Source organism: Lolium rigidum, chromosome 1, assembly GCF_022539505.1.
Source record: "Lolium rigidum isolate FL_2022 chromosome 1, APGP_CSIRO_Lrig_0.1, whole genome shotgun sequence".
Lineage (NCBI taxonomy): Eukaryota > Viridiplantae > Streptophyta > Magnoliopsida > Poales > Poaceae > Lolium > Lolium rigidum.
The window spans coordinates 64945816-64970886 of NC_061508.1; the positions used below are offsets into that span (position 1 = coordinate 64945816).

A 25071-nucleotide genomic window follows, 5' to 3' on the forward strand; every position below is an offset into this window, starting at 1 on the left:
GGACTATTCAAGAGAGGCCATGATTTTATATACTAGAAGCTCCATATGCATGATGTTGAAATATGGTTATTTTAGGAGATTATAAATGTCATAAGATGTATGCAAAGCTGGAAGTTGGATGATGATGAAGAAGAAGCCCTTTGAACGGTTATATACATGTAGTGTGTAAATGCCATACTACCAACCCTCTTCCCTCTCATCTTCTCAACCCAGTATCTCTTCTCCCCATTTCCCTTGCCCTCTCCCGACAATGCCCCTCCTCACCCAAACTTCATGGTCTCTGCCTTGGCATATATCTTCTGCGAGCATTTCCATGACGCAATTAGGTATCGAGATAGGCCCTCTCGCACTGAATGGACCACCTTCATGCATAGTTCGTCTGCGTTGAGTGTATTTCCCGGACGTCCATCCACCCATGCGTTTGTGCCACACATGCCTCAGTTTAGCTTAGGCATTTGTTGTATAACCTCCATGTGCATTTGGTACACCTTTGGTACTCTCTCTTTCTCTCTCTCTCTCAATAACTCACTCTCACTCTCTATCTCCCTTAGGTAATGCAAGCCGCATTTGTCATGATACCCACAGGTGTAGGGGATCGTTGAAATCTTTGAAGGAAAGTATTTCACCCAAATTTGTAGTTCAACATGATGAGAGCGCAAGAATTTAAATGAAACTTTAACAATTGAGAAGCCACTCTCAACCACAGCCATTATATTAATAATATCGAAAAGATGAGGGTTAAACTCGATATTAGTTGTAACTTTCAGTGTTTAAAACTTGAAAAGTGTAGCCACCAGGTGATAAAAAGGATGTTGCATGGGTGAGAGATTATTCATGTAATAATAAGATTAAATGTGTGGCGTTTGGCTCTAATTCGGCTGATATTTACGCATGTGTTCCATATGTTGGTGTACATGCTTACTTTAGAACTTGCACACTACCAAACTAGTTGTCCTCCTAGAACTTAACCTTCCTCCCACTCCCCACATAGCTTTATCTGCCCATAGAATACCTTTCCAAAAAGGGGAAACACCCACATAGCAGAAGCAAAAAATGTTAGAATTGTTCACACTATATTTGTGTTCAATTATCTTCTTCCACAATTTTTTTATCTAGTTGGTATCTCTTAATCTAAGAAGCCATCAAACACATGTTCATATCAGCCAAGAGCTTGGTATTACCTAGACCCCCAAATTCTCTTTTTATGTGAGACTGGACCCCAATTGGCTAATGATATTTAAAATGCCCTTCACAATTATCCAAAAGGCAATGCATCATTAGAGAGTTAATCAAGTTTTTGGCCGCTCGAGGAGACCAGTTAATCACTCGTGCGAGTAAGTTAGGTTGGAAAAAAGGGAACTTAATAACAGTAAGCAAATAGAGAGGCCGCTCCTAACTAATTCCATGAGATAAAAATCTACCTCTCCATTCAGAAGCTTTTTAAGAAGTTTATAGATCTTCAAGCTTACAATGATGAAGTGGAACCCCCAAGTATTTAATAGGAAAGAACCAATTCTGCAACTCAAAGCTTGAGCAGAGAGCTGAACTTCATCATGGGGAACATTTAAAGGCACCAATTCATATTTATGAAAGTTTATCCTAAGTCCAGAAATTTGAGCAAAGGAAGGTAGAATCCATTTCGGATTCTTTACTTGAGCAAGATCCTTCCGAAGGAAGAGCAAGGTATCAGCAGAATACAGCTGCATGCTAATGACCCCGTGTGATTTAAGTGAGTAACTGCAATTTTGGAACTTTTACTTGAACCAGCATGAAGTTGCCCACAGAGATTGTATGGTTGACGTATACAGCTAGCCGGCCAAAATCATTGGCCAAGCACATGGCACTGTGCATGGGAGGCAAATTCCCTTGGTGCATATTATATCCTCACGGCAATTATAGCCCAAAATCATCGCAAAATTGCCATCCATATCCGCTGAAGCTAGCTCGGACACAGATGATAGATTCATGCCATGTTACGCTCGACGCTCATGAACTGGCATTGGCGTACATCTATTTTCTTCCCGTATTTTTTTCCTGCATTCGCTGAGGCGTGTTTGCTCAGTTTCGTTGATATACAACTGAGGCGGTTGTGTCGAGATGGTAGTTAGAACATGCTCTGTAGAGTCTGTACACAGAAAACAGGTTGCTGCGCGTTGACATGCACCGCAGTCTACGCAACCTGGACATGTATAAATACAGGGGAGTCGCGAGGACATGCTCACACACCATCGGTCCATCCATTTCCTCGATAAAGATCATCACTCAACCAGCTATTTGCACAACATTCTTTGCTGTAGACACGTAACAGAAGGCAGCTTACTCTGATCGTGTAATTAGTCAAGCTCCATGGCGATCAGGTCTTTGCTGCTCCCTCTTGCCATCGTGGCCGTTCTTGCAGCTAGCTCGGCAGCAGTCGCTCAACTGGAGATCGGCTTCTACAGCAAGACATGCCCGCAAGTCGAGGAGATCGTCCGCGGGGAGATGGTCAAGATCATCGCCGCGGCGCCCAGCCTCGCCGGCCCGCTCCTCCGTCTCCATTTCCACGACTGCTTCGTCAGGGTAAGTTGTGCTTGACCTCTGTCTGGTCGCATTTTCTGCTTCTACGGAAGATCGATGAAGTAGTATATGTTGACATGTGCCTTCGTGAAACGTGAAATAACAGGGCTGTGACGCCTCTGTCCTCCTCGACTCCACCAAGGGCAACGTGGCGGAGAAGGACGCCAAGCCGAACAAGAGCCTGCGAGGGTTCGGCTCCGTGGAGCGGGTAAAGGCCAAGCTCGAAGCCGCCTGCCCAGGCGTCGTCTCCTGCGCCGACGTCCTCACCCTCATGTCCCGCGACGCCGTGGTGCTAGCCAAGGGGCCCAACTGGCCAGTGGCTCTGGGCAGGCGAGACGGCAGGGCGTCTAGCGCCACAGAGGCCAGCAATGAGCTTCCCCAGCCAACGGCGACGTCCCTCTGCTCGCCAAGATCTTCGCTTCGAAGGACCTCAACCTCAAGGACCTCGTCGTCCTCTCCGGCGCTCACACCCTCGGCACAGCGCACTGCCCGTCATACGCCGACCGCCTCTACAACGCCACCGGCAACGACGGCGCGTACGGCCTCGTGGACCCGTCCCTGGACAGCGAGTACGCCGACAAGCTGAGGCTCAAGTGCAAGAGCCTCGACGACCGCAGCATGCTGTCGGAGATGGACCCCGGGAGCTACAAGACCTTCGACAGCAGCTACTACGGCCACGTCGCCAAGCGGAGGGGCCTCTTCCGTTCCGACGCCGCTCTCCTCACCGACGACACCACCAGGGACTACGTTCAGCGCGTCGCCACGGGAAAATTCGACGCTGAGTTTTTCAAAGACTTCAGCGAGTCCATGATCAAGATGGGCAACGTCGGCGTCCTCACCGGGGCCGAGGGGGAAATCAGGAAGAAGTGCTACGTCCTCAACTAGAGGCCTAGAATTTTTGTTTGTTTGAGATATCGTTGATTGTTGATTGTAAGTTGTAAATGCACGAGATGGTGCGTGTCTGTTTCATGAAACCATTCGTTTGTAGTGTGAATCCGGTATTTTTGAAATCTCGAGCACCGAGAAAAAGATTTACCGAACAACATCCCCTGGTATCTATATAGTTTTTCTCAACAAAAAAAAAGATTTGATAAATTGTGGACGAATTTGTAGATATGTTTGAAACATTTCTGTCGAGAACGTACCCGCGCGTCAGGATTTTCCTCATTGAAGGCATTGTTTTGAGAGCGTGGACTATCTTTAGAGTGAAAATCTAAGATCTATGATCGGGCGATGACGGCGCTATGCACCGTTTCCTTCTTGGAGGCGTTGCTTTTGAAGAGTCTGAAATTCATGTGTTGTCATGGTGGTGGTTGTATTGTTGTTGCTAGGGCTGGAATGCTGTGGCGGGACTCTTTTTTTATTAGTTTTTTTTTCTTTTTTGGCTGTGTGCATCTGTATTGCCATTAGCGCGGTGCGTTGTTGTAGAGACTAGATGTAATTGGTATCCTCTGATATTAATATATTCCCTTTATATAAAAAAAAATTTTCCTCGTTTCGGGTAGTGTATTTCCGAAAGTCAGAAATACTGATCCACCATAGTATTTTATCCCAAGTTCCCAACTGAGAAAAAAAAACCTTAAGTGTGATTAATTTATTCTAAGAGCTATATATGGGGTAGATTCTTAATTTTGTCAGCAATGTCCAACGGTGTATGTATACGACGTGCTTGTTCGCTCGCGAGGCATTTTCCTAGCTCCGATGAGCCCAAAAATGGTTGTTTGGTTGCTCGCGTTATGCCACTTCACGTGCTCGGAGGAACCTTATAGCAGCGTCTTGACCGCCTCTAGAGGAATGTTCAAATTGACCCGAGGCAAAAAAAATGCTCGCGAGGTTTATTTGACAAAGAGAATATATTAATATCGTGAAGATACCAACTATATCTAGCATCTGCAACTTTAATGGCAATATGGATGCACATAGCTAAGAAAGGAAAAATCCCACTATTGTGACATTTTCCTTGTACAAGTGTCTGATGAGGAAAATGCCCTTCTTACTGCACTTGTTCCGAGGATGGAGTAAAAAAAGGGTGGTTTTTCAAATGAAACACAATAAAGCGCCTGGTCCGGATGGTTTCCCAGCAGAGTTCTATACTTCTATCAGAACTTCTAGGACATCATCAAGTCGGACCTACTTGAGTTATTCAGCATTCTTCATGCTAGACAACTTGAACTATTTCGCCTAAATTTCGGTGATATTATTTTGTTGCCTAAGGTTAATGAAGCAAAAAGAATCCAACAATATAGGTATATCTGTTTTCTTAATGTTAGCTTCAAGATATTCACTAAAACCGCTACTATTAAGCTTAATTCGGTGGTTGATCATGTTGTGCGCCCCACTCAGACTGCCTTTATGCAAGGAAGGAATATCCTAGATGGAGTAGTACCCCTGCATGAAACGGTGCATGAGTTACATTGAAAAAGCTAAATGGAGTTATTTTAAAATTTAACTTTGAAAAATCTTACGACAAAGTCAAGTGGTTCTTTCTAAAGCTAACTCTTAGAATGAAGGGGTTTTCAGAGGAGTGGTGCACTCTAATCCATATTTTATTTTCGGTGGAAGTGTGGCCATAAAACTGAATGACGACGTTGGCAGATACTTTCAATCGAGAAAAGGATTAAGGCAAGACGATCCATTATCACCCATGTTATTTAACATAGTGGCTGATATGTTAGTCATAATAATAGAGCGTGCAAAAAATGATGGTCAAATTGAAGGGGTTGTACCACACCTAGTGGATGGTGGACTATCTATCCTTCAATATGCTGATGATATATTCTCTTTATGGAACAAGACCTTGAAAAAGCGAGAAACCAATTTTATCAGCTTTTGAGAAGCTATCAGGTCTTAAAATAAATTTCACAAAAGTGAGTTGTTTTGCTTCGGAGAAGCCCTAGACGATGTTTCCCTTTATACTGAACTATTTGGTTGTGGGCAAGACCAGTTTCCTATCATGTATTTGGGAATTCGATACATTATCGGAGGCTCACAAATGCTGAATGGAAACACGTCGAGGAAAGGCTACAAAAAAGGTTGAGTAGTTGGAAAGGAAAACTACTATCCCTGGGAGAAAGTTTGGTTCTCATTAATTCAGTATTGAGTAATAAGGTAATGTATATGATATTCTTCTTCCAGTTATCCAAAGGAGTCTTGCATCGACTTCATTATTTTGATCAAGAATCTTCTGGCAAGGAGATAATGAGAAAAAGAAATATCAACTGGCTAAATGAAATGTAGTTTGCTGCCCTAAAGATCAAGGATGACTTGGGATTCATGACCTTGAGGTCAAGAATAGAGTCCTGCTAGGTAAATTTCTCTTTAAGCTTATTACCGAAGACAGGGTGTGGCAAACTCTTCTAAAGAGGAAATACATCGGTTCAAGTGCATTGTCCCAGGTTTATTAGAAACCCGGGGATTCACATTTCTGGGCCGGCCTAATAGCGACGAAGAAATACTTCTACCCATATGGTTCATTCTCAATTAAGGATGGCTCAGAAATAAGGTTCTAGGAGGATAAAAGTCTAGGTAATGCTACACTCCCAGAATAATATTCAACTTTGTACAATATTGTGCGCTATAAAAGCGAAACAATCGCTAAGGTGTTGGAAACTTCACCACCGAATGTGATGTTCAGAAGAGACCTTGTTGGTCCCCGGCTAGCATCATGGAATGCTTTGCTACAGCGTATGGCTTTAGTCCATTTGACGTCAGGGCGTGATAAGTTTCATTGGACCCTACATGAGAGTGGTAAATTCTCAGTAAATTCCATGTGCAAGGCATTAATCCAGCCAGATGTGTCGGTTGATAGTAATAAAAAAAATTGGAAAATGAAGATTTCGCTCAAAACAAAGATTTTTGCGTGGTATCTTCGCTGAGGTGTAATACTTACTAAGGACAACCTTGCGAAACACAATTGGCATGGAACTAAGAGATGTGTGTTTTATCAAAATGACGAAAGTATCAAACATTTATTCTTCCAATGCGGTTTTGCTAGAGCTATATGGTAAGTCATCTAGATAGGTTCTACCTTATACCCACCAAGTAGCGTTGCGAATATTTTCGGCAATGGTATGGACCATAGGTTTAAATTACTTATTAGGATAGGAGCGTTTGCCGTAATTTGATCGCTATGCTATGTGCACAACTACGCTCCATTCATGGTCATCTCTAAATCGTGTGAAGAATCGCGATTTGTTTATGGAGGTGTCTACATGGTTGGAGGATACGGCGAGAGATATTTTTATCCAATATGGATGGCGGCATAATCTTCGGATTGGTCCTACATCGCTATAGGCGCATATGCATTTTCTGGAATGAAGTCTTGTATTGCGCTTTTTTTATATATATATATTTCTCTTTTTGATACTTTTGGTTCCATGCGACTGTGCACATCTTCGTTATGCAGAAACCGGTTGTAATGTTTAATACTCTTTAATAAAGCGCCCTTTATCGAAAAAACATTCAATAAGGGCACAACATAGACATGCCACACCTTAGGGCTTAGTCGGCTGTTAGAGAATGCAAGTGGGACAACTTCATGATGCCTAGCGATTGATCTTTGGAGTGGAGCTGTCCCGAAGACGCCATAGTGGACCGAAGCCATTTTTGTCCACCAATATTTGACGCTATCTTTTTTTTGTGGGTAATATTTGGCCCAAGTGCTAAAAAGTGCACGGTGGCTGGTTTGCTTCAACGAGCCCTCGCTTCCTGGCCGTCGGATCGACTTGATCGGTACCGGGTCGCGTGAGTCCTTCTGACAGCGAGTGAGAAGACCGGCACGTCACTGCCGCGCCCGACGCGCTCCTCCATCCATTCCTCTGCTCCACCGGCGAGCGCTGCGGCGCCCTTCACTTTTTTCTGCTCCGCCGGCAAGCGCCGCCATGTTCCTCCACTCCCATCGCTTCACCGGCGAGCGCCACCGCGCGCCTCACATTCCTGCCGCGCCACGGCGAGAGCCGCCCGCCCCTTACCCTTCCTCCTAGATCCAGGCCCCGCAGCATCCACTGCACGCCGCCCGGCTCGGGGTAACGGCGGGGGTTTAACTGACGCGCTCGGCGCTCCGACCCCTTAGGCGACTGGCGTCATGACATCCCGCCTTCCCGCGTCCCCGCGGAGCTGGTGTGTGGCGTCCCAGATCCGGCCCGGCGAATTCCGCCACACCTGTTCTCCTTCGCAAGCTCTCCAGGCCACCTCTCGTCTCCCCTAGCTCTCAAGCTCACTGTCGCCTACCGATCTAGGTTTCACGTCGATGTGTGGGTCGGTGGGGTGGGGGGATAGGGTGGTCGGGGTTCCTGCAGACGGTGCTCACGACCATGCGCCTCCTCCACCGCCGCCATCTGGCCCGGCCGGCGCTGTACCACTTACATCTTCCTGCGCTGCTCTTCCCCTTCATGTACCCCGTAAGCACCCAGATGTGGCAGCGGGGAAATCAGAGCTGGTTTGCTCGAGAGGATGTTCAGCGCATCCTCTGACGCATCGACAACTTCAGGTTCACCTCTTCCGCTCTCTTCATATAATCCATATGCTAATTGTTGATGGAATTACCAAGGATTATTGACGCAATGAACTGGCTGAGTATACTTGTCTTGGTGCCAGCAGTTGGAGGTTTTATTCGGTTTCTGGCTGTAGGCACTAAACTGAACTGCTGAATTTTTTCATCGAAGTTGATCTAAAATTTTACAATATGGACTTGATTTCCCTTAAAGTTACACTGACTTCCATGTGTACCTTGTTTCATTGCTATTCGATAGCTAGATGGCTTTCATGTAAGTATTTTTCTCAGATAAATTCGGGTGAATCATGTGGATAGTTGATATTTATCAGTATTTATACTGTCTCTACAAATAATGGGCAAGTAGTCATTGAAGTGTTAAGCACCAACAAAATACAGATACTTGCAGGCTGTAGATACTGGGAGCATATATGCTGTTAGCTGGAGTTCTGACAGTAAACAAGTAACTTTAATACAAGTTGTTCGCTGATATCAGTTACTGTAGACATACATAATGTCACCATTTTTTCGTCCATCAACATTGGGCTTGGTGTCTGTTGAGTTCCTTCATTAGGCATGATTACAAAGTCGACCAGAACATAATGTTGTTAATCATAAAGCATGATCTATCTATATAGCTGATAGAATATCTGCAAAACTGGAGCTATCTATCTATCATAAGGTCTAAATACTTTAGTCTGGATTCTTTTTGGGAAAAATCATGAAGTGTCTCACATGATCATAACTATTTAAGCGTTAACCGAAATTAAAAGAATGAGAAATTAATTAGATTTCTGTCATTTGGTTCTCTTGCATGTTCTATAATATCAATCTATAAGTTGCAGTTTGTCATGCACTAAGTTGTCGTTACTGGACTACCTAGTTGCTTCTCAGGTGCATTTGATAAGTTGCAGTTTTCATGCAGTAAGTTGTAGTTACCGGCTTACCTAGTTGCTTTTCGGGTGCATTTAATTAGTTGTAGTTTGTTGTGCAATAAGTTGTAGTCACCGTAGACACTCCTTGGTGTTTTCCATAACTATCCAATTTGTAGCTTCCATTCCACCAAGTTGCAGGTACCTATCTACTAAGTTGATGCAAGAATCGTGTACGTCTACTCTTTAAGATCTTGGGTCATGTTCTTTCGAGTTTATCTAAGTCGCCTATCCTGTATTATTGAGTTATTGAGTTGTTGTAGGGTGAGCCATGAAAATACCTGAACTGTAACCTATCAATACCTCTAATTTTCCCTAACTTTAATTTTAAGTTGTGTATAGGTTGTTGCTAAGTTGCCCACTGAAAATTATTTAGTTGCTGATCTGGTGACATATCATAGTTTTTTGTATGAAAATGAATGCACTCGAACCTGATAGTATATCGACCTTATGATACCCAACTTTAATGCCAAGATATCCACTAGTTCTTAAGTTGTCTACTGGTTTTCGTTGAGTTGCTGATCCGGTTGTTGTTAATTTTTTTTATAGCGGTGGTAATGTGTTGAATTTGGCTTAGATTCCATCATCCTAAGACTATGTCGTTGCCGCTTCACCATGGTTTGGTTGACAATGGTGGCTCAAGCACGGTAGCCGGACCTGGAGGAGATGGTTCATGGTGGAGCATCTGCTTCTACCAGATAGAGTTTGGCATCCTATACCTAGAAGCGGTGGATCCCGGACGGTGCAGCCAGTACCATATCAAGCACGGCGGTGGGGGAGGCCATGACGCCTACCTTGAGCCGGTGGCGGAGAGCACAATGCCTAGATTGAGCCGCTCGCAGCACCCCCATGCCTAGCTCGAGTACTAGCTCGAGCCAACCATTGCCCCCGACCAATGTAAGTTGCTTATCAATTTTAACTAACTTGCTGCCTGCTACGTTGTTAAGTTGCATTATAGTAATGTTTAACTTGGCTAAAGATTGATGCTAAGTTGCTTTCTGGTAAAGTTGACGTAAAATTGATGCTAAGTTAATTTTTTGGGTGATGTTTAAGTAGTGCAAAAACTGATAATAAGTTGATTTCTAGATAATGTATAAGTTGCGTGAACATTGATGCTAAGTTGCTTTCTGGGTAATGTTTAAGTTGCATAAATATTGATGCTAAGTTGGTTCCTAGGTAATGTTTAAGTTGTAAACATTTGATGATAAGTCATCTAAACATTGATGCTAAGTTGTTCTACGGGTAATGTCTAAGTTGTATCAACTGGTCATGAAGTTGCTAATCTGGATAGACGTACCATACCACAAGACATTTTTTGGCGTTTATATGTTGAACAAGGGAATAAACAAGTTCCCAGTGTCAATTTTGGCATTTTCGATTTTGGTTGGCAGGGATCTTAGTTGTTTTCATCATCCCCTTGAAATTTTTGCAATAAAAAGCTCAAGAGGACAGTGATGTACATCATATTGCTTCTGCCCATCTTAGTTAGCTGTAAGTTCCATCATATTGCATAATAGCATGGTGGGAAATGCAAAGTACTACTTGATAGGTCTTGTTTGGCACTGACAGGCCTACTGCTAAATATGGTGTATAAGAAACTTAGGATCTTACTAACCGCAGAGTATGTCCTTGCCATTAGAGTCAAGTTACTCACAGTCCATGTAGTAGGAGTTTTGTTTTTGTTTTGTTTCTTTGGTTTGACCACTCAAATCATTTACATGACAAATTTGCTCTTTAGTTTGCACATTAGTTCAGATTAAGTTACCTAATGCTTCTTGTTTCATTCTGTTTTCTGAGCATCCCTAGATTAGCCGACTGTTGTTTTTTGGTCAGATCCAGGTGCGACTATATACGTGAAAATATTGGTTTATGAAGTTGTATTCTTCTCCTTTTCATTTAATTAGGTTGTTATTTCAAACATTGGCAAGTTATTATCTCAATCAAATAATATTGATTGCATAAGTTTTATATTATACACACTAATTTAAGTTTGTTTTTCTAAGATTCTGAAGTTGTTTATACCACCTAATTAAGTTGTTTAAGCATCTTAGCCTATGTTGCGCACTGAACCTTTATGCAAATTCTTGGTTTTCCACATATACATGGATGTAGTGGGAGTTGTTTTTGCCAATATACTTAATTTGCTTCTACCACTTAATTTATTAACGTACTTGGGTTTATTAATGTTCTTGGTTTTCCACATATCCATGGTTGTTCCGCCACAGATTTTATATTTATTAAAGTACTTGGGTTTATTAATTAAGTTGTCCTGCCAATGTAATTAAGTTGCTTCTGCCATTTAACTAAGTTGATTAGAGATCTTAGTCTAAGTTGTTTTTAATTTTCTTTCTCATATTTTCAAGTTTTTTTATGATACAGGTTTGTACTTTCTCTGAGGGCGCCACTTATTATCGTGTGCCTATCACCTGCAGCCGCTGCCTTCGCGCGTAGGAGCAACTTCCTTCGGCGCATTGTGGTGCCCGGAGGCGGCGACTGGCGGGTGTTTTTTCCAAGTCGTCGGAACAAACAGAAGGGACCTGTGTTGGGATTAGGAGGTGGCTCTACCGTCGTGGACTTTCGCCTGGGCTCAAGCCTCTAACGCTTATCCTCCACCATTTCCATTTTTTGGATTGTTGTGTTTTGTCCAATTATAAATCTTTAGTTGTAAGCGTGTAAGCAAATGCCAAGGTTGATTAGTGTAGTTCATTTTTTCCACTTGTGGGATAGTAAGACATGGAAATCTGACCATTTTCGAATTTCTACCCAGGCAGCGACGATGTTAACTCGGTGTCTGTGTCAATTTATTTGAAGTTGTTTTCTCCTATGTTTGTATCTGTAACTATAGATCCATGGTCATTTCTGGAGGAAGTGGAGGTGTGGTAAAAGAAGGCAGAAAGCTACCTGGGCCTGTGGCGATGTGGGGATGGTGCGCGTTTTCACACGAGAGAGGTTGGAGCGCGTTTTTTTTCTTCCCGAAATTGGATTACGGGCTATTGTGGCGTACCGCTTTAGTTGGGGAAATTTCCTTTTTGGGGTGAGGGCTCGGTGGGACAAACCAGCCCCCGATTGCTCCCTAGATATGTCCATATTTGGCGCTATCTTTTTTTTTTTTTTTTTTTGAGGGTAATATTTGACGCTATCTTCATTTGCCCATAAGGATCTGTTTATGTCGTGTCGCCCGAAACAAGGCACAGTAGCAATAATCGCAAGTCCTAAACAATCTGACTCTCTGACTGATCGAAAGCTTTAGCTAGCTAGTCGTAGCTGCACTCAGGCGGCACATTGCCGTTGGCGAACCGATCCTTGTCGGTGCAGTAGTCGTAGTTCATGTAGGTATTCTTGACGTTCTCGTAGGCGGCCCGCTGCTGGGCGGACAGCCTCCTGTAACGGCGCGCGTTCCACCACAGGTCCGGCGAGCCGCACGGCGTGGCGCTGGTGTTAGCGCAGGCGTCGACGCCGAAGCCCCGGAACGCCGCCGTGAAGGGCGCGCGGTTCCAGTCGATCTTGGTCCTGCCGCCGTCCGTCGCCCAGCCGGAGCCGTCCCACATGCTCGCCCGGAGGCGCATCCGCTTCGCCGGGAACTCGTACTCCGGCACCCGGCCCGTCATGTTCCTCATCACCCGTATCGGCACTTCGTCCACGAACACCCTGTCGATTGATTCAGACATTGATTCAGTGTACTCGATCTCTGAGGCCACCTTCTAGGGGTCTTAGCTAGGGGCATATATGTTTGTACACGAGCTGGTAAGGGTTCCAGAGTATCCTGTAGTCGTGGAAGTCGGCCGCCGGGTCGAACCACAGGCCCAGCCTCTGCTCCCTGTCGCCGTGGCCGTTGACGAAGACGTTGGTCTGGAGCGTGATGGGCTTGCCGTCCACGTTGCCCAGGAACTCGAAGTCCACCTCGTCGTGGTTGCCGCTGTCAGGATCCGACGACAGCTAACACGCAAGACATTTTTGCTCTGAATAGGTAGTTAACGAACGAGAAGTACTATGTGAAAACAAAACCCTAATCAGATACTCACATAGTAGGCAGTGACAACCCCGGCCGTGTACCCTCCGGGTATCTTGATCCTCATGTGGAAGAATCCCGAGCCGTACGACAGCTTGGAGCCAAACCCTGCGCCCGAGTTCCTGTCCATGGTGATACGGACCTCTATCCCCTGGTCAACCAGGTGATACCCATCTGCACCCCACGTCGGCGCGTAGTTCTCGTCGAAGATCGGGTTAGCAGCCACGGCCGGAAGGAGGACGATGAGGAGAAGAAGCCATGGCTGCTGCACACTGGACGCCATTGCTGATTCGCTATAGCTTGGCCACGGGATGTACGTGTGCGCGTTTGCTGCTTGACCAAAGTGAAGCTCACCTATCGCTGCCTTATATAGGCTTCGATCGCCAACTGATCGCAGATGCAGGCAACAGGGAAGCTAGCGTGAACGGCGTGTGTTGTGTGCACGTTAGTTAGACCGATATATCTATCTTGCTGGCGGCCAGGCTTCTCGACCACCGCAAAAGAGGTTTAGTTAGGCCACGCACTCATGTGCATGAGTCGTGCAGATATCTATATCGCCATCGTCGCGGTACTGAGTCTTCTTCGATTTGGGTGTTGATGACCCGATGATCATAGAACTCAGCCCTTACAAGCACTCCCTTCATTATTATAAAATGTATTAGAGTAGGTTTTTTCGAAAATGCATGTATCTATACGCGTTTCAGTGTGTATGTCGATTCATTTCGGTTCGTATCTAGTCCATATTGAAATATCTAAAACATCTTGTAATAGCGAATGGAGGTCGTACTACTTAATGCATGGCATTTGGTTAAGGCATATCTGTTAATCTCGTCTCTAAGGTCCTAAACATCTAAGAGGTAGAGTCTACAAAATTTATCGATCGCCTCAGTTAATTTGTCTTTTCGACAAGCGATATCTAACATAAGAGCTGTGCAGATATCTATACGACACTCTCTGATGACGATCCGTCGCGTGTATTTCTTCTATCCATGGAGGTTAAAGCAGGGGAGCAGGTCTAGACTAAATCTAGAGTCGAAACCACCTCAAGATTAAGTTTAGCACTTCGGCTCACAAACAAGTGGCAGTCCTCGAGGCAGCAAGCTGTTTCGAGCAGCAGCGAATTAGGCCAGTTTGGTGGAGTAGGGCAGCCAGCTGGCAGCCGCATACTAGAGCTTAGTTGTGCCAAATCTTTCTGCTGCATCAGAGTCCTTGAAATATGTTGCCCACTCTTTTCCATTGAAACTTAATAGTACAGTATCCGTCTTGACTCTTAGGAGGTTTCAAGTTCAAAACCCAGCCAACACACTATCAAATCAAAAGTTGTTACTGGCGTCAAGCCTTACGTATGTGGAGTGTTGAAATATATTGAATGTCAAGCTTTGATGTTAATGATGTGAGGAGAGTATATATTGAAATATGTTGGCCACTGTTCTCCATCAGTTCGGCCAATCGAGCATAGTGTATGACGACCTCACTGTTGCGGTTTACACATGTGCTGCAGCCAGCAAGGTTTAGTGCTTAGTCAGTTTTGCGTCCATTTCTGGAGAATGGGCATATTTACCACAGATTTAGCCAAATAATTGCAGATAATTGCAATTCAGAGACGTATGACAAGTGGCAACAACACAAATACTTTCCGAAAAGGCGGCAGACTTGCCTGGCCAGATACGTTTCCCACGTAGCTCTGCACAGTCAAGGCCACGCCAAGTTTATGATGTCACCAACCAAAACGTACAACAGCGGTTTGTGAAGAGTACTTGCTCTAATCAAGTTGAACTGGCGAAAGAATAGTTTACCATCAGCACATCCCGCATGAAGTTTTTGTTGTGACACGAAATCTGGATGGTGGTTGCTTACAATGGCAACGTATATATCCACATAGATTAGTTAGTCAGGATAATTAGCATGTAAGCAAGGAAACCAAAACTACACACGTTATCTTCTTGTTCCGACAGACTAAATCAACTGTCAAACAAGATGTTTACAATAATTATGGTACTCACCCACAAAAAAAACAAAGCTGATTTCATGACATATGCATGTGTTTTTTTCAGATAGGGTCTTAGCTGATGTCGTCATAACCAGACTAAACCTAGCTACTACCATCCTCCGGCTGTGTTGCATGTGTGACGGCAGTGAAATGTGTGACAAGTTTGCTGGCGAGGACAAAAGCGATCACATTTTACACCCTTTTTTCATCTAAAACTAGGAACACTTTACTAGTTTGGCCCCAAGGGCACAAAAATCATTTTAGTTCATACTCCCTCCGTTCTAAAATGTAAGACATTTTGGACTTTTTCCGACCAGGTGAAAAACGTGTAAATTTACAATTGTACCCTCCTCAATCTGGATCGCCTTCCCCGCATCATCGTCTTCCATGGCGTTCCGTTCCCAGCGACTCCTCCGCCCCCAGCCAGCACCTCCGCCCCCTGCAGTACCTCCAGCTCCGTCCAGCACCTCCGCCCTGTGCAGCACCTCCGGCCCCGTCCAGCACCTCCGCCCCTAGGCAGCACCTCCGGCTCCGTCCAGCACCTCTGCCCTGTGCAGCACCTCCGCCCCCAGCCAGCACCTCCGGCCCTGTCCAGCACCTCCGCCCCCAGCCAGCACCTCCGTCCCTGTCCAGCACCTCCGCCCCAGCTACTCCGGCACGACAGCTACTCCGGCAAGGCACCTACTCTGGCAAGGCAGCTACTCCCAGGCAAGGCACCTGTGATAAAAGACAGATAGGATGAAGTTTTTCTTCAATGACATAGTATCACTGACAAAAAGGACACAAGTTCACCTAGGAACATGAGCAAATTATGAAAACAAATGTAACCACAGCAAACACTCAAGAGGAAGTCAGATTTCTATTCCTAGCAACAGTGACGTAAAATGCAGTAAGCCTATTCTTGACAGCAATTTCTATGCTACATGCAGGATCAGCATTGGTCACTAGCACCTGCAACATTTAGATGAATACCAGCAATTTATTTGCTTGATGAAAACTACAAATTGAGCAGGCGAATCCATAGTGGTTGGTAGCGCTGTCAGCTAGTTTCCTCAACTCACCGCTGGTGATTGAGTAAATAATAACATGAGTCCAAACTGTACCAACGGCTGCTAAGAAGAAACACGGCCTCAAACATACTAGGAGTAAATAACATGAGTAGAAGATTGCAATAATATAGGTTTCTTCTCGAATTCTGGCTAGAAACAGGAAGATCTCAGGAAACAACCCAGATTTTCACCATCGCCATTCGAGGCACAGGGTTCAGTTCCAGACTCAAATACACAAGGAATGTACCTAGAAGAATGCTTTTAGGCAGCATCTACACCACCAATCCTGCTTGATCCAAGACCACCACCCAATCTCCTAGAATGCCAATTTGGAACAGTTCTACCACGCTCTACACCAACAAGCACCCTCTTGTAAGCACCTGTGACAACAAAGACATGGCATAAAATGGTCAGACATCAATAACGCGAAACAAATTACTCCAAGTGATTTGATGTCGTTCTTAGAGTGGTCACTTTTTCCCATTCTTCTATCCGCGGTCGCTGCCCACCACCTATGTTCGACCTGTGCCATTTCCTTCCCCCATCTCCCATCTCTTCTGGCCTCCATCGCTGCCTGCCCCAGCTTCGTTCCTGAGCCCCATCTCCCATCTCTTCTAACCTTAATCTTCACGTCAATCAAATTACTGGGCCAGCCTTTAGGCACACAAAAGTAACGAGTGAATCATACATGTAACAGGACTAATAATATTACAGGAAGGAGTAAATTACTCAACCCTGAATTGTACATCAGTGTAATCATAACTCCTCAGGGCCTAGATAAACAAAAACATTCTAAAAAACATCAAAAACAGAGAAAATATTTATGAGCCAGCAGGAACAAGAAATTATATGTAAAAAATAGGTAGGCTACAGTCCAAGTGTTTCGAAAAACATGTATGCAGCACTTGCATAATAAGTTAGTGTCAGAGTTTTCATCTGAAAAATAATACTCCTAGTAGACATGCTACCTAAACCTGTGGTGCCACTACCCGCACCAGATGATTGTAACCAGTCAAAATACAAGTAGTGTAGATGGTCAAAATGCTTGATTGGATAAAGTTTCACAGTTTCAAAATGCAGGCCATTTGTTCTCTGAATGATAGCTTGTCAACCTGACAGATGAAATTCAAGAAGACAACATGTTATACAGTAGTTCTATTTTCAGACATGGATACACTTTCTAACAGCTATTCCTTGTAAAATTGGCGTTCTAGGAGCCTTATTCAGGATAAACTTTTTGGACTAATTTACCACCAAATTAACACATCGCAAGAGGAGCTACAAGAACTTTTTGAAGCGCTCGTGAAATTTCAGAACCTGAGTATAGATTTGCAATTGCAGCTAACTGTCACAAGAACTGTACACAAACTCTACTCTAATAGTCCATGGGAACTGGGAAGGGAACAGAGAGCGAGAGTAAGGGGGAAGCGAGAGCACGTACAGCTGCACGATCTTGGAGTGGCCGCGGGACAGGATGCTGTATCGGACGGAGAGGCGGGTGTCGGCGGCGACGATGCAGTAATCGGCCCCCGCGGCCCCGCGACGGCCACGCAAGTGCCGCTGTTGTTCTCGTACAAATCAAACCTCGCTATGGCCTCTCAGAGAGGAATCGCGGGCACCTCGGCGCTCGACGCGGCGATTGCTCTCAGAGAGCGGCCATCGCGCAGAGACGAAGGTCAGCGGCCACGGAGCGGTCGCCCTCCTCCACGAGGAGGGCGCCGTCTTCCTGCCACTCCGGCGCCACTTACAAATCCGCTGCTCCCTATTCTCTCCGCATTTGAGCAGATCGAGGGCCAGCGCACGCAGGTGTAGCGGCACCACATGCAGATCGAGCGCCGGAGCATAAAAATGCGACATTTGATCTCGAAGACGTGTCTACCGGGGTGACAGGAAGAAGGGGATACTCGTGGGGAGGACGGTGGTGGTGGGGAGCGAGAGGAAGGGAGGGGCGGCGCCATGGAGGGGCAGCGACGCGGGCGGAGAAATGCGGTGCGCCATGGAAGCAAGCTACCCGAGGAACCAAGCGAGCGAGCAGGGCGGTGGAGCGACACGGCACGCGGGGGTAAAAGGGGAAACTCGGAAAAAATTTGTGCGTGACGAATTTTGAACGTGACATCCCTAAACGTCTTACATTTCAGAACGGAGGGAGTATATCCTAAAATTGAAATACCGTACTACCGAATTTTATACATTAAGCTCCCAAATGACATGACAACTGCCATAACTTTTATCTGGTTCCCATTCCACGAATAGGGTGCAGCCTTTGGAAATCCAAAGAATACCCAGCCCAAAACGATCACAAAATCATTGAGCGTCAAGATGACTTGGTACATAAGGGGCCGCTATATGATTCCATAATAAATAAGCTAGTATTATATGTACACCAAATGACAACCAGTTTGGGAGAAAAGCTGGCAGAAGGCGGCACTAACTGCCCATATTCAAGACCAGAAAAGGAAGCATATGGTCTATTACAGCCAACATGAATGACTAGTTCGAGATCAGTGCTTTCAGACAAAATTGCATATAAACAGCTGAATGACTAAACTACAGTCAAGTAGTTTACCAAAATTTCACATGACAAGCACGAAGCATGCTCTTCTCCCAATTTACTTGATCTACTCAAGTATAATGCCCAAAAGCCTCTATTACGCGGCTAACTGTGCACAAAGCATGCCGCTGTGGAGAAGCTAAACCTTTTCGCCACAATGCGAAGAGAAATCAATGGTACCTAAAAATAAATGTCTATTTCCTTTCCAGTCATCTCGTATACATGATCCCTTGCTTCAGTCAGAGCAACCTGTATTGACTCAAATAAACCGTCAACATAAATTCAAATGTGCCACCATAAATAGATATATTACAATTGATAGGTCAACTAACCTGTCCAAATTTACCGAAGAAGTTGTTTGAAAGATTTAATGATGTGACTGTAAGATCCTCATTAGCCTTGAGTGCTTGCGCCAATGCAAATGCTCCATCATCCTGTCACAAGTATAAAGGATGTTCAAGCGTAGTGGAGATCTGCAGTGAACTTCCAATAGGCAATACACTGAAAACTGCATTTCTTACTCTAATCTCATTAAAACACAGGTCAAGTGATTTCAAACATTCATTGATTATCTTCAAACTTCGCGCCAAGCAGATAGCACCCTTCATGAACAGAACAAAGAGTAAAAAAATGGACCATACAGCACGTGCAAGTTTAAGAAACATGCATCAACAAATTGCACATACATCATCTCCAAGTCCATTTGCCCGCAAATCCAATGTCGACAATGTTGTGTTATACTTCAAACAATCAGCAATGGATTCTGCACCTGACACACCTATCTGCAAGATCATTTAATTTGGCTGAAGAGGCAAGGACACTTAAATCTGCATGTATGATTCTATTAAGTTCTGAAGATTACCTGGCACCAACCAAGCTTAAGGGTTTGGATTTTGCCATTGAACTTGATAACATCGCACAAAGCCTTTACCCCCTCTGGTCCAATTGGATTATAACTCAACTCCAGCTACAGGTAACAGTCCCGAGTCAATGAAAGTACCTTATTTTGCACAGTGAACTAGTCTGAATGATAATTAACTTACTGTTGTCAACACTGCATTCTCCTTCAAAGTTTCAGCTATTGCAGTTACCCCTCTAGAGTGAATGTTATTACCACCCTGAAAGGTTAAAAACTTCAGTGCTAGAGCATAGAGGTGTACAAGAACACATATCTCTGTTTTTGCCTCGTTCCCATTTTTGGAAACAGGAACATCAAAGGAATTTCTAGGATATTTCTTTTGCCACAAAACTCCTGCATTCCAACTAGAGCACGATGTTTAGGATTAAAGCTGCTGTCCCAATCGCGTAGAATCCATGTTGAGTCCCGATCCAAATCATAGAATCCTTTAGAATAATGTAGAATCTCGATCCCTTTTATGGATTTTTCCGATTCTACTAACTCATTATTTTTTCCATCCGCAAAACCATACAAGGATACTACTTAAACATCCCAAGCCATTTTCACTTGCTTTACTACCCTTTATTTACCTACCAAATCTCAAATGATCTATCACTAGAACATTATTGCTAGAAACTTTATGTATTATAATTTTTATCTCCATTATACTATTACATAAACTTTCTATGTGATAAAAAGATCTCTGAGTAAGTATGGTAGGATCCCAGATTCTACGATTCGATACTACGACTCGATTCTGCCTGACGAAAATCGATCCAACTCCGAATCCTGACTCTGACTACCTTGCTCATAGTTTATGAAGTACGGTTCCAAATTAAGTGTTGCAGATTTGTCTAGATTTGCATGTATCTACACACTAAACCGTGGCTAGATACATGCAAATCTAGACTAATCTGCGACACTTAATTTGGAACATCGGTAGTAGCAACACATTGTGAGATACCTATTCTCACATTATTCCTTAAAAGCATCATATTATCACATAACATCAGGACAAGGTTGCATACTATACTATATGCTACTGCCGCTGTTCCAAATTAATTGTCGCGGATTTGTCTAGATTCACATGTATCTAGACGCGTTTTAGTGTGTAGGTTCGCTCATTTTGGAGAAAAAAAAAAGCAGCGTCACTTCATTTGGAAGGGAGGGAATAGTACTCACAAAGTCCATTGTAGAAATTGTTTTGTTCTGTTTCAGAGCATCTGCCACCTTTTCAGCACCCTGGCAAAAATCATGTTAATCTACATTAAAAACTAGAGGAATTGCAAATGTGATGCATAGAATTGCAAATGTGATGCATAGAATTGCAAGATATGTTTACACATTGATGTGTGTGAACTCATGTGAGCAATCATGTATTTGTCCTCATTTATTCAATGCAGTGAAGGTATTAAACAATGAATAAGCAATAAGACTACAGAACAAGGACTTACTAGCACCCAGCAGGACAACCAACACAGCTTTACAGGCAGAGCAAAAACATAAACATGTGAAAAACAGTAAATACATCTAACGTAAACAGGTTCTGAATTTGAAGCAATTACAACACCAAAGTCCATGTTAGTTAAAGTACCAATAATAGTGTTCAGACCAGTTCAGTGATTATGAGACATCACGCGGCCATGACGAAGGTGTGGGTCTGTGCAGTTGTTCATTTAGGGTATAGGCCATGTGAGGGAATGGACTGGGCCACATTTTTCTGAGCCACATGTGCTGCCAAACGACTAAAGGGGGTACGTCTTTTGAGGTTTCTTGGTACATGGTACAGTACACTGTACTTGGTAACTCCTCAAAGGAAAGTTTGTATAGTAGACTCACGATATACCGGTCAACTCAACTCGGTTTCTTTTCCATTCAGGAAGAGCAAGAATAACCATAGGAATATGAGTATTTAGAATTTCTGAAACGGATCCTAGTAACGTGAAAAAGGTATAGCTCCACGCTCCACAAGTTCAAGACAGAATGGAACTGACATCCAAAGTTCTAAGGCAGTCCTAATATATTGTAGACATCACAAGAATATTAACAAACAAGGGTAAGCAGTAACAACAGTACTACCTCATCACCAACGTCATCCATGTAAAGACTGAGCCACCGTAGAGACTTCGTCATTTTGATGAACTCGGCAACATAATGAGAACCCTCTGATGTAATGTTGTTGTTGCCAATATCCAAGGCTGTTATCTTGCCTGTAACACAGCCAAATAACCCTGAATTATGAATGTTTGCAGCCAATCAACTAAATATAACCAAGTTAGCGTGGATAGCTAGAAAAGACACCTTTGTGAGCAGATAATGCAGACATCAACACCCGTAATCCTTCGTTCCCAAACCCATTACCATGTAAGTGAAGTTCCTAACAATGTTAAGGTTAATCAACAATGAGAAAAAATTGATAACAAGCAAGAGCTCACAGACAAAAGTTCTTATTTTGCAATTCAACCTATATGGTTGTAAGGATCTTTGGGCATATTCATATATGATATGAAAATAGGTGTACAGACATAAAAGCTCCATCAAGAACACAAAATTTGACCAACGTGCCAGATACATAACATGTTTCCTGATTAATGGTTATGTTATTATATATTTATTATATGTTGAAAATAAAAGGCTGGTCTAACAATCATGGCCCATGCATCTTTTAGTTTCTAGCATATTTTCATTTTTCAAACCGGTTGGTTGTTTTGAAAAGGGAACGTAAAAATGTAGGAGAGAAAATTGAATCCATATGAATGTGGACCCTCTAAAAAGTACTTCGCCCTAGAGTGAGCCAAAAAAAAACTGTTCTGAATTTGGTAGGAAGAATGATGGAAATATGGTTTCTATGGGACATTGAAATTTACCAAAAACAAAAGAAAGCATAATCAAACAATGTGGAAATATAATCAAATATATCTAGTAGTACCCTGAGAGATTTGTTCCCTAAAACTCCTTTTGCTAGGCTGGATGCACCGAGAGGACCACCATAGTTGCCACTAGAATACATCAAACAGAGTGCAACGCTAGTTAGTCACATAAAATCAATTCAATTACTGTCAAACTGATCATGGCTTCATATGTATAATCCTTGTCCATCACAGGTAAATGCACTGGGTTTGTGAGCGACTAACTTGAGATACAAGCTCCGTAGCGTATTATTCTCAAGAAGTGCATCTGCAATACTTGCAAAACCCTGTTCGAGGACAAGAAAAAGATGCTCTTATAAATTCATTAAGGATGCTATCATTTGGAAGCATTTTCTCCTTTTGAGATCCAAGTGAATATTTTTGCTTCAGTAGATATTTATACATACACTGTATTCGATTGTATTATTGCTGAGCTGTACAAAGCGTATTGTTTTGTTCTTTTTCAGCATATCCGAAATCGCTTTTGCTCCCTGAAAATAGAATTTCATGTTACACCACACCATGGAAACATGCAGAGAGAGAGAGAGAGAGAGAGAGAGAGAGAGAGAGAGAGAGAGAGAGAGAGAGAGAGAGAGAGAGAGAGAGAGAGAGGAAAACCTCATCTCCAATATTGGTACTGTTCAGCAGGAGCTTCTGAATACCTACGTTTTCTACCAATATACCTGAAAGACACTGTAAGCATTCATGAGTGTTACATTCAGTGGGAATTTATGCGGATATATTCAATTATTTTTCTACATGCCAAGGTCAGGCTGCTAGTAATGAAATCATCACATCAGCAAAATAGTAACTCAATATCTGAAACTAACATGAGGTGAAAACCTCGAGTTAGACATATATGTGAATAATTGTAATGCAAATCAAACAATATAGCTATCATGCAATAAGTTCAGAGTACAAAATCAGAACATATTCTATGGTTTGCGTGGTATACGTGGAACAAAAATCAGAACATAATATATAATATCTACTCCATAAGTTCAGACAAACTACAGAACATAACAGAATGCAGAGATGATAAGGTTTAGAAGACCTTAGCTCCTTCATCTCCGATATCATTTCCAGATAAATTGAGAGACTTTAAAGCTGTGTTTATCTGGAGAATGCCATCAAAGGCTTCTATTCCCACAGCTGTTATCGCGTTACCAGAAAAGTCCACCTCTTCTGCACTCTGGCAATAGAGACAACAACCAACGTTCAGAAAGATACTAGGATATCTGAAAGAAGTTTGCATTCAGATTACATCTAACCATTACTTGAGATATCTAACCTTGTTATAGGCTAAGCTTTCTGCCAGAAAGAACAAACCCTCGTCGCCGAATTGACGGCCTGCCAAACAGCTAGAATATTAAAGAGAAGTGCCATATATACACTAGTTGAGTTACAAAAATTGTGAAGAGATTTGAGGTTGAGCGCGCATGCAGTTGCTAGCAACCTGCCATGTTAACGGTTTTGAGCGTCCGCAGTTCCTTGTAGAACTTGTTTAGGTTTTTCTTGGACTCCTTTTCAGCTTTAAAGCTTGTAGATGTTGACAAATTGGAACCGGCAGCGAAGGACCACATGGCCCCAGAAGACGCGGGTTCTCCAGGAACCCGGTCCTTCCTCTTCCCAGGAACGAAATGCTGAACCACCTTCCATATGACTGTCCTCTGAAACAGAGAATTAGTGGGCGTTCCAAACACCAACTTTCAATGCAACATGTACAACATCGTGATTCATGAGATGATGATAATAAACTTAGCATCCCGTGCAGCACACCAGCTGGCCTAGGCTGCGCACATACATACAGAGTATTTCGTACCGAGATGTGATTTCTAGTACTTAGCAGTGAACAGGGGATCAAGTTGCTGGTGATGATAAGATGACTGTTCAACTATCAGAAGCTGGAAATTCGGAAGAGGGAAATAAACGGTGCTGCGGTAAGAGGAGGAAGCAGTGAGGCTATACCAAAGCTCAGCGCGAGCAACGCCCCGGCCGGGACGACGTAGCGGGTGAGGCCCCTCGCTGCCGCGCCGACGGGGGGCGCGGAGGGCTCCCCTTGCGCCTCGCGGTAGGCTCTCCGGCGCGCGCCCCCGCGCCCGACCCCGGGGGGCTTGTCCTGGCTGTGAATTCCGTCGAACACCTCGGACGCAGCGCGCGGTGCCACGGAGAGGAAGCGTCGAGGCGGAAGCTTGGGTCGGAAGGAGGCGTAGCGTCGATGTGCGATGGAGGAGGAGGGGGCGAGGAGGGAGGGCTTGAGGAAGAGGCGGGAGGAGGAGGAGGAAAGAAGGAGGGAGGACTCCATGGGATGTGGATGGTGTTGTCGGGCGGAGGAAGATGGAGGAGATGTGGGGGTTTGGAAGGGGAAGGTTTTTTGCTGGGGAGGAGGGTAAGGTTCTGGATTACCTGGTTAAGACTTAAGACACTTCTGCCTCCTCCTATCTTCCAAAAATGTAAATATATTGAACCTAGACAAACGAAAGTTCGAGCTTCTGAGCTCTGTTCGCGTAGCCGCCGCCTCTTGAGAAAAGCCCTAGCCGCCCCTACTCAGCCTCCTCCATAGATCGGTTCCCCCTCCTCCGGCCGGCTTCGCCGGCGTCGGGAGGAGTGGGGAACCCGATCTATGAGTGGAGTTTTCAATAAAAGTAGTCTTTTCAGTAGTCTATGTTAGGTTTTTGGTCGCCGT

At 44.0% G+C, this 25071-nt stretch overlaps 2 protein-coding genes, 2 long non-coding RNA genes and 1 pseudogene across 5 annotated transcripts; 2 read left to right on the forward strand and 3 right to left on the reverse strand.

The window, feature by feature from the left end:
- The first annotated feature begins 2346 nt into the window (after positions 1-2346).
- LOC124674576 lies at positions 2347-3441 on the forward strand (annotated as a pseudogene).
- A 4541-nt stretch (positions 3442-7982) lies between these two features.
- Positions 7983-11739, forward strand: LOC124674586. Its single transcript, XR_006993058.1, has 3 exons — positions 7983-8044; positions 9529-9876; positions 11359-11739. It is a non-coding gene; the product is annotated as an uncharacterized LOC124674586 (long non-coding RNA).
- A 494-nt stretch (positions 11740-12233) lies between these two features.
- LOC124646423 (putative xyloglucan endotransglucosylase/hydrolase protein 1) lies at positions 12234-13271 on the reverse strand. The gene is made up of 3 exons (XM_047186539.1): positions 13002-13271; positions 12716-12915; positions 12234-12627 (listed from the first exon to the last, which is right to left on the reverse strand). The coding sequence occupies exons 1-3, from the start codon at positions 13269-13271 to the stop codon at positions 12234-12236; spliced, it is 864 nt and encodes a 287-aa protein (XP_047042495.1).
- Positions 13272-15576: 2305 nt separating this feature from the next.
- LOC124674594 lies at positions 15577-18029 on the reverse strand. Of its 2 annotated transcripts, XR_006993060.1 has the most exons (4): positions 17469-18029; positions 16502-16681; positions 16275-16407; positions 15577-15695 (listed from the first exon to the last, which is right to left on the reverse strand). It is a non-coding gene; the product is annotated as an uncharacterized LOC124674594 (long non-coding RNA). The 2 variants fall into 2 exon arrangements; XR_006993059.1 differs by lacking the exon at positions 17469-18029 and having other exon boundaries at positions 16502-16909.
- A 729-nt stretch (positions 18030-18758) lies between these two features.
- LOC124674603 (NLR family CARD domain-containing protein 3-like) lies at positions 18759-24727 on the reverse strand. Its single transcript, XM_047210648.1, has 17 exons — positions 24354-24727; positions 23842-24048; positions 23677-23735; positions 23440-23577; positions 23004-23078; positions 22793-22876; positions 22611-22672; positions 22406-22475; positions 21778-21853; positions 21556-21686; positions 20659-20718; positions 19622-19696; positions 19441-19545; positions 19265-19360; positions 19100-19180; positions 18911-19012; positions 18759-18827 (listed from the first exon to the last, which is right to left on the reverse strand). Exons 1-17 carry the CDS (start codon positions 24688-24690, stop codon positions 18759-18761), a joined length of 1827 nt encoding a protein of 608 aa, XP_047066604.1. The 5' UTR covers positions 24691-24727.
- Positions 24728-25071: the final 344 nt, after the last annotated feature.